At 35.8% G+C, this 9,819-nt stretch overlaps 1 protein-coding gene across 2 annotated transcripts; it reads right to left on the minus strand.

Moving 5' to 3' along the window:
- Positions 1 to 5,753: 5,753 nt before the first annotated feature.
- Positions 5,754 to 9,601, minus strand: LOC107809857 (lysine histidine transporter-like 5). 2 transcript variants are annotated; one of them, XM_016634551.2, is made up of 8 exons: positions 9,455 to 9,601; positions 9,189 to 9,373; positions 8,469 to 8,852; positions 7,446 to 7,728; positions 6,607 to 6,712; positions 6,421 to 6,512; positions 6,261 to 6,329; positions 5,754 to 5,987 (listed from the first exon to the last, which is right to left on the minus strand). In XM_016634551.2, exons 1-8 carry the CDS (start codon positions 9,476 to 9,478, stop codon positions 5,889 to 5,891), a joined length of 1,242 nt encoding a protein of 413 aa, XP_016490037.2. In that variant the 5' UTR covers positions 9,479 to 9,601; the 3' UTR covers positions 5,754 to 5,888. The 2 variants fall into 2 exon arrangements, with proteins under 2 accessions (XP_016490037.2, XP_016490036.2); XM_016634550.2 differs by having other exon boundaries at positions 5,756 to 5,987; positions 7,446 to 7,845.
- Between the last annotated feature and the right edge of the window lie 218 nt (positions 9,602 to 9,819).

Genomic DNA, 9,819 nt, shown 5'->3' on the forward strand with positions numbered 1-9,819 from the left:
GACATCAAAAATTCCTTCTTCGCGAACGCGAGAGCCTCTTCGCGAACGCGAGAGCCTCTTCGCGAACGCGATGAACAAAGTCCCAACAGCAAAATCCTTCTTCGCAAATGCGAATAACAACACCATAACCAGCACCAGCAGCATCAAAACACTCAAACTTGATAAGGAACCATCCCGCATCAAACCCGAGGCCCCCGGGACCCCGTCCAATCGTACCAACCAGTCCCAATGCATAACACAAACCTACTTGAGGCCTCAAATCACATTAAACAGCATCAAAACCATGAATCACATCCCAATTCAAGTTAAATGAAACTAAGAAATTTCAACTTCTACATTCGGCGCCGAAACCTATCAAATCAAGTCCAATTGACCTCAAATTTTGCACACAAGTCATAAATTACATAACAGACCTATGAAAATTTTCAGAACTGGATTCCGACCCCAATATCAAAAAGTCAACTCCCCGGTCAAACTTCCAACTTAAACTTCATATTTTTGCCATTTCAAGCCTAATTTAACTACGGGCTTCCAAATAATTTTTCGGACATACTCCTAAGTCCAAAATCACCATACGAAGCTATTGGAATAATCAAAACTCTATTCCGTGGTCGTTTACTCAAAAGTCCAACTCTAGTCAATTCTTTTCAGTTAAGCTTCAAAAATGAGAATTGTTCTTTCAATTTAATCTCGAATCTTCCGAAAATCAAACTCGACACACCCGCGGATCACAATACATATTATGAAGCTGCTCGAGACCTTAAGTCACTGAATAAGATGCTAATTCTTAACATGACAAGTTGTGTCGTTACATGGTGCCTGTTAGGCTTGTTTGATAGTTCCTTCATGTGTTCCCTTATATATTCAGTTATGTTCGTGTTGTGCTTATTGAGTTCTAGCTTGCGAGGTGTGTGCCCCGGTGGAGTTATATGTGACTTGTTGATTCGAGTGATTAGTTACGAGGTCTTCATGTTTATTGCATAGTTGTCAGTGTTATGAAAATTGAAACAGGGTCCTAACGGGTATAAGGCTAATTGCCGGTGTTGGATATGATTATGGGCAACTACTGTGGCTAGAGGTGTGGTTATGGGCATATATGTGATGTGTTGTGTCGTGTGGTTGTACCTATTGGGTATAGGCATAAGTTGTTGGAGCTGATTGAGGCTGATACCGGGTGTGGATGTAGGAATCAGGTTTTTTGGAGATGATCAGATGGTGAGAATCTCAATTCTAAGGCTTATTGGAATTGGTGGAAGGGATAAATTTTAGTTGGGTTGGTGTCGTCGGGCTTATGTGGATTGGGGTGACGTAGGATCACCTGCGAGTTTATGTATGGTAAGTTCACTTAGGGATTTGATGACTTCGGAATGGTTCCTGACACGTTCGAGGACGAACGTTTGTTTAAGAAGGGGGGATGTAATGACTCGACCGATCGTTTTGAGTATTAGCACTCCGTTCAGTGGTTTAAGGTCTTGAGAAGCTCCGTATTATGTGTTATGACGTGCGTACATAGTCGAGTTCGAACTTCGGATGATTCGGGATTGATGTGGAAGAAGGATTCGTGTTTTAGAAGCTTAAGCGGTAAGAGTTGACAGGAATTTGACTTTTGTGTAGACGACTCTGAAATAGTGATTTGATGACTCCAATAGCTTTGTATTGTGATTTTGGACTTAGGCGTGCGTTCGAATTTGGATTTGGAGGTCCGTAGAGTAATTTGAAGCATTTCGGCAAAAATTGAAAAGTTAAAGTTTTTAGAAGGTTGAGAGGTTTGACCGAGAGTTGACTTTGGTGATATCGGGGTCAGATTTCTATTTTGAGAGTTGGATTAGCTCCGTTAAGTTATTTGGGACTTGCATGCAAAATTTGACGCCATTTCGGGTTGATTTGATATGTTTCGGCATGAGTTCTAGAAGTTGGAAGATTTGAAAGTTCATAAGTTCGATTCATGGTGCGATTCGTAGTTTCGACATTGTTTGATGTGATTTGAGACCTCGATAGGGTATGTGTTATGTTATGGAACTTTTTGGTATGCTTGGACGGGGTTTCGGGGGGGCCAGGTGTGTTTCAGACGATTTTCGGATGATTTTCGTGCTTGTGATCAGGTCTAGTTATGGTGCTTCGTGCCTACGACATTTTGGAGTGCAAGTGCGGCTCCGCTTCTATGTGAGCATGGTCGCTTTTGTGATCAATGTGACCTGGGGGTAGCTCGCTTCTGCGGAGTTTGGGCACGCAGGTGCTGTTTGAACAGGCCTGGAAAAAAAGGTAAGGTTTCGCTTTCCTTTGCCATGCTTTTCCGGCCCAGAGATCGAAAATGCGAAGATGTCCGCTTCTGCGGCTTCTTGTGTGCTTCTGCGGAGTCGTAGGTGCGGCTTTCTTTTTCGCAGGTGCGACCACTGGGCTGGCTAGTTGAGTTCGCATATGCAAACATTTTCTCGCAAATGCGAGAGCGCAGATGCGCTTCCTTGTTCGCAAATGCGGAAGTTCTTGGTAGAATCATATAAGTCGAGGGTTTGGCTATTTTCACCATATTTTGAGTTGTAGACTTCGGTTTTGAGAGATTTTTCGTAGGTTTTTCAAGCCAATCATTGGGGTAAGTGTATCCCATCTTTATTTTTATCTTATAATTAGTGTTTTGAGTTGAGGAAAATGAGAATTTTTGAAGAAATCTTTCAAAATGAAAAATGATGATTTGAAGGACAAATTGATGTCGGAAATTCATAATTTCGGTATGGTTGAACTTGTATCGGAATGGGTGTTCGGGTTTTATAAATTTTATTGGGTTCCGAGGTGCGGGCTCGGGGTTTGACTTTTGGGTTGACTTTTAGTTCTTGTTAAAAATTGAAGCTTTATTATCCGGAATTTGATTTCTATGAGTTTTTATTTATGAATTAAAATTATTTTGGCTAGATTTGAGCCGACCGGATGTTAATTCACTCGAGAAGGTCATTTAGACTAACGGTCTAGCTTCTTTGAGGTAAGTATCTTGCCTAACTTTGTGTGGGAAAACTACCCCTAGGATTTGAGTCTTTGGTGCTAATTGTGTCATGTGAAGGCCGTGTACGCGAGGTGACGAGTATGTGCTCGGGCTTATTTGTGAAAATTTGACCATTTAGGGCTCCTATGTTCTTATGTTCCATAGATGTGAAGTTTTTTTGTTATGTTAAATCCCCCATTTACTAAATTTACCCTTACATGTCTTAATTGGAATTAATTGCTTTCATGTTCTACTCTTATTGCCTATTTCACTCTTGTGTACCTTAACTGAAGTTATTGCCTCTTCGATTGCCATGCTATCCTTTCCTAATTGCTTATCCTTAATTAAAATTATTATTATCTCTTCTGTAATTGTCTATCCTTAATTGAGGTTATGATTATCTTCTCCGTTGCTTATTCTTAATTGAATTTGTTGTATCTATTTCGTAATTGCTCAATTCTAAATAAAGTTTAGTTATCCTTTATCGTAGTTGCCTCATCCTTATTTGAAATTATTGACTCATGTTATCTCCCTTTGTTATGAATTATACTTTTGTGGAATCATTTGTTACATATTATTTCTCCCTTATTGAGCTATTCTTAGTAAGACTAGTATTCCCTATTGTGTTTGTTCTTTGTGAGCTCGTTCTACCTCTTCTTTGTGATCCAAAGATCTTGAATTGATTTACTTATCGTATTCTCGTGTTATTGTTGTTGTTGTTGTTGTTGTTGTTATTGTTGCTGTTGTACTCAGTTTGTTGAACCAAGGGCTGTGCGGGTTGTGGTATTGACATTGTTTAGACGAAATATTGTAGAATATGGGCACATATTGTGAAAGTCATTCTATTGTGATGTTGTGTTTTTGGCACATGATATTGTATATGTGGCGTGACAAGGCGGGCTATATATGTGGGTTTGCGCATGTGGCAAGACAAAGTGGGAATATTATTATGCGTGTGCGGTGAGACAAGGCGGGCATTTACTTTATTATTGCGCACGTGGCGAGATAAGGTGGGCTATGTCGGGGAATGATTTGAGTTGACTTGGATGGCCTGGGGGCATTGTTGTTGTTGATATTTGTGAAGTGGCGTGCTTAACCTGTGTGAGTTTTACCTGGTGCAAATTGTGGGGATCGCTTCTTATGTGTCGTTCATTTTCTCTACTCTTATTCGTTAGCCCTAACTATGATAGAACACTTGCACAAGCATACACGTACTTTATCACCCTATCGGTTTAAGAAGATGAACACTTATGCTACTGATCATTTGTACGTACTCCGTCTAATTGTCTTATATGTGAGAATTGTTCTATCGGCACGTGCGTCGTCCAAGAAGTTATCAGTTGTAATGAGGGCACAAGATGCCAAGTGATTAGGGTTCATGAATTGGGACCCGTGAATTGTGTGAGTTTGGAGGTTTGGTACCTCGTGAAGATTATTGGATAAACTTAAGGTGAAAGCAGTTATTCTTATTGAGTTGCTACTTGTTTCACCCTATTTGGTTCCACCGGATTTAAACTGTGTCCAACTACTCTACAGTGCTATTACTTGTTGTGTATTGTTGCTAATTATTGCTTTTAGTTCCTGTTGCAAGCATCATATTATTGTTGTTATTATGCCTAGCTTTATAGAGATATCGTACCCTGCTATTTCTTCACCTATACTTGTCCAGATTATTTGGTCCAATATGTATCTTGATTGTCCTTCATCACTACTCCACTGAGGTTTGTCTTGATACTTACTGCGTACCGTTGTGGTGTACTCATACTACGTTTTTGCTTATTTTTGTGCAAATCCAGGTAATTCGGAGTCAGTCAATCGCTAGCTAGCTGTACGGATCTTGCTGTGGAGACTCAAGGTAAACCTGCCACTGCAGTCACAGGCCTCGGAGTCACCTTCTGTTATTGTGCTTGCACTATTTTATCTCTATTTTGAAACAGTTGTATTTAGAAATTAGAGCTTATAACTTGTACTACCGATTTTGGAAATCGTAATTGTGTATAAGATTTTTATCCCATATTCTTCGTTGATGGTTGATTTTTTCTATTAATCTAGTAAGTGTTAGGTTTACCTAGTCTTAGAGAATAGGTGCCGTCACGACATCCTACGGAGGAAAACTAGGTCGTGACACTGCAGCAAGATCTTCACTGGTCCAGCAGTAATTCTCTTGACTTGTCTTCCCCAATATACAACAGTCTGATCACGTCGTATGACTTGAACAAACTTCGGACAAGTTGTTGAGTCTAATAAAATATGCCATGATTCGTGAAGATCGTGGCATATTTTATTTTAATATTAAAAAGCTCTTGGAAGCTTTTAATTAGTCGGAGATGCATTCTTTAAAAGGTGAAGAAGTGGTTGGTTACATGCGAGAGGAATACAGTTGGCTGGAATACAATAAGGTTTGGCATTATATTGTGATCCCCATTCATGTTTGCTGCACCATACATCTTTTCTAAAATATGTTTCACATTTTAATTTCCTCTTTAGATTTAATTTATTAAATGAAAATAGCTTACAGTTTATTGTCATTTTCTTACTTTGGGGGGTAATATATAGTGTATCTCCAGTTACTTCCCCTCAATGTAATAGGCAGAATGTTGATAGATCACATTACACAGGCGTATGGTATATAATAGCATCAGAACACTAAAATATAATTTTAAATGAATAAATTTAGTTTGGTTATTCATTTACATTTCTTGCGAAGAGTTAAACGATAGTTTGGTTAGTGGTCAAATATTATAGAGTAATCAATAGCTAGAAATGAGAGGAATCACTTTCTCTATAGAATCAATGTTGATAAAAATGAGAAACACATTGAGATTGAGCTGACTTAGCTTGATGTGAAACAAAATCACTAGAATAAATGATTCTAAAGAAATTCCTAGCTAGTGACAGAAAATGAGAAAACTATCTAATTGAAGAATTTGTAATTCTTTGCTGAGATGATAATGGTGCGTGCTCCTCCAATTGGCGCCAAGACGGTTATGCTCACACCAATAATAATTGAAAGCTGAAAACAAAGTCAAAGAAATAAAAGTAAGTATTATACAGTTAAATGGTGTAAGTTTCCTTTACACATGATCGGTTATTATATATCGTAAATTGCATAGTCGCTCTCAAAATAATAACCGAAATATATATATATATATATATATATATATATATATATATATTGTATGTTATATACTAAAATTATATAAAAAAATTAGTTTTTCTTCTACTGACGGTAAATAGTTTCTGACCGTAAAAGTGAAAAAAACCTTATATATCACAACAAACTTACCCAAGAAGCGATCCAATGAAAGCTCCATCTTTTAGGTTTTTGGCTGACAAGCCACATTATGCATGGGAGCTGTCATATAATAAATAAATATACACAATTAAGTATATATATTGGTTAGTACTAAATTCTAAAGAAAGATTAGGATATATAGAGATCGTACAAAAAATGATGTGGATGAAAATGCCAATCCTCCAAAAAAGCCCAGCAACCCTCCGAAAAAGGGAAAGCACATTCCAACGAACATCGTCACAACTGTTTAACAAAATTGGTATACAAACAGGAATTAGTTCATTTTATTATGTTAGTATTAATTCCCTACAAGTAGTGAAAGATTAATTCAATTTACCAACGTAAATACTCCGGGCAATAAGGCGAAGAGGTCGTCCAGGAGTGAAATGACGCTTTTTAACCAAGTAACACTCAATCATGTCAAAAACAGGCATTGCAAAAACCTGAGATTAAAAAAAACACAAATGGTAATAAACATTTGATCCAACATTTGATCCAATATTCAAGATATATAATAATGTATTCTATCTGTTTCAATTTAAATAGCACGCTTTTCTTATTAGTCTATTTAAAAAAGAATGACACTTTTTTTTATTCCCCTTTGATCCTTTTTATTGGAACTATTGCTCCTTTGGTGACTCAAGAATAACATATTTTTATATTTAGAAATAATTTAACTTTAAATTTTTTATTTTATTCGCTTTATCTTTAATGATAAGCTTTTATTACCATACAAATACCATGGTCTCACATAACTTTTGTCCCGTAAGCTATAGGACCACATGTTTCAAAATTATTTTTTTTTCTCCTTAAACTTTGTGCCAAGTCAAACTAAATCATCTAAGATTCTGTTTGGCCATGAAACATATTTCACTTTTTTTCAAAAAATTTTTACTTTTTTTCGAAATCAGTGTTTGGGCATAAAATTTCCAATTTTCACTTGAAGATGAATTTTGGAATTTTTCAAAAATTTAAAAAACTCCAAAAAGTTGTTGTTTCAAAATTTTCACTTAGATCACTCACAAAAATTCAAAAACAACCAAAATTATATTCATGTCCAAACACAACTCTAATTTTCAAATAGCATTTTCACTTGAAAAAAAAAATTACTTTGTGTTAAGTCAAACTACATCATCTAAATTGAAACGGAGAGAGTATATAGTTTCAGACCATCACCTGATAGCTTCCAAGAACATGCAAAAATACCATAAAATTTGCAAGAGCAATTAGCCAATGTGGATGTTTTAGTGTAACAAGGACATCATCATCCACAAGATTTCCAAAAGCCCAGAATCCAGAGGCAGCAACAGCTAAATAGCAAAATGCAACAATTGCATAAGCTACGGTAACACCTCGCCACATTGGCCCTTTAGATGGTTTTTCTGGGGTTGAAGGTATTGTTGCTTGAATTTCTAATGCAACACTATGTCCAGCAAATGCAAATGCAATTGTTCCTAAACTGTTGAAAATATCAAATGTTATTCCAACTGGAGTATGAGATCGTAGACCATAATTAACTGGTTGGGGATGTTCAACTCCCTTGATAATTGATGCTATTGACGAAATTGTTGAGTAACTGCATGTATATATAAACACAAAAATAAATTCAATATGTCATAAAAATAACATAATAATAGACTTGCGTTTTGCATTTTGTGTTCTTGTTTGGATGGTTGTTAAGTATCGTTTCATACAGTATTGTATTGTATCGTTTTAATGTATACAATATTTGGATATATTGTATTGTTTTTCATCGTTTTCATGATGTCATGCACCAACAATATGAAGAATAAACTTGCAATATTATAAAGAAAAAGTAATGTACGAGGTAGAATTATTATATGAAAAAGATAGGATAAAGGATAAAATATGATTATTGAATAATATGGAAAAGTAAGATGAGAGGAAAAAAAAATAAAGAAACAACGCAACCACACCAAATCGGTGGTTTCATAAAATGACACTTTTCGTTGTTACGTAACGACAAGTTTAACTATACGATACAATAAAATTTAAGTAATAATCAAAAAATAAACATTGTATTTAAAGTAACAATACGATACAATACAACATATAACAATCATCCAAACAATACGATACAATACAATAGGTAACAAACATCCAAACAATATGATACAATACAACATGTAACGACAGGTAAAAAAAATTATGTTTAGCATTTTGTATTCATTTACGTACCTCAAAGACATAACAGCTGCTGTAAAAGAGACCACTTTCAAGGAATTAAAATTAGGAGCTTGAGATAGTATCAACTGAAGAACTCCAAAAAATAAAATAAAGTAAGTTTGCTTAATCCCTCTAGACCAATGGAACATCGTATGCATACTTTCTTTTAGAGATTTCCCCCCTGTAACCATATAAACTATGTCACTGGCAACTTGAACAATCATCTGTTGAGGCATTACTATCCAATAACCTCTCTTTAGGCCAAATACATGTTTTCCTAACTCAGGATATCGGTCAAATCTCTTCCCCGGGACATGTTCGTGCAAATTAACCAATTGCCAAAGTGAGTATAATGTCACAAACCATGATATTATTATCATCCCGATTCCTGGAATCCTACATAATTTAAAAATACCAAACAAAAAAAGGGTAAGAATTCGCAAATGAATGACTTACATGAGATGTACTCCTTCCGTTCACTTTTACGTCATGTTTTACTTTTCGAGAGTCAGTTTGACTAATCTTGGAAGTGAAATTGGATTATATTTTCTTAAAATTTTAAATTAAATATTCAAAAATTATACGAAAAGTACTATAATTTGTAATTCGTTTCATATCAATATGGTGAAAGGAAACACATTAAAACGCTGATCAAAATTTATGTAGTTTGACTCCCGAAAAGCAAAACGGCAAGTAAATGTGAACGGAGGGAGGGAGTATCATAGGATTTACCAGCCGAGTTGTGACACAGCATATGGTAAGCCAAGAACACCAGCTCCTACAACGGCTGTTACATTATGGAATGTTGAATACCACCATTTGGCTTTTCGGGAAGCTGTTATAGGCAACCATCTATTCAGATCGTCATCGATTTGTTCGTTTGCCGTTGCATCGTTGGAATTATTCCCACTCTCAACCTTGAATAAAAAAATAAACTTACATGAATAAGAATATGATCAAGACTACTAGGTACAAATTCATTTTTAGATAGAACATACCCTTGAAACTTCTTTGTCATGCATCGTCAGTGTTTACTGGTTTTGTGTCAGAGTAAATAGCAGTTTAAAAACTCTTGTTAGCAATTACTCAATAGATAAGTAAGTAAAGTGTTGAGTGTGGGAAAAAGGGTTTTTATGCTTTTTATTTTGGGGTATCTCTTACTTTCCTAATTTAGGGGAACTATGGATCGTAAACAGTTTAGAAAATTAAGGATATCCAGATAAAGTTATCCACTTGCTTACTACCTAAGCCATGTGATAAACGATTGATTTTCCTATTTTTGTGCATTTGACTATTTTACCAATTAACTAGAAATACAAAAACAAGTCAAATTTAATATTGCCGTGAATAGAGGTGTCAGAAG

The sequence above is a fragment of the Nicotiana tabacum genome, chromosome 19 (genome assembly GCF_000715075.1).
Source record: "Nicotiana tabacum cultivar K326 chromosome 19, ASM71507v2, whole genome shotgun sequence".
Taxonomy (NCBI): Eukaryota; Viridiplantae; Streptophyta; class Magnoliopsida; order Solanales; family Solanaceae; genus Nicotiana; species Nicotiana tabacum.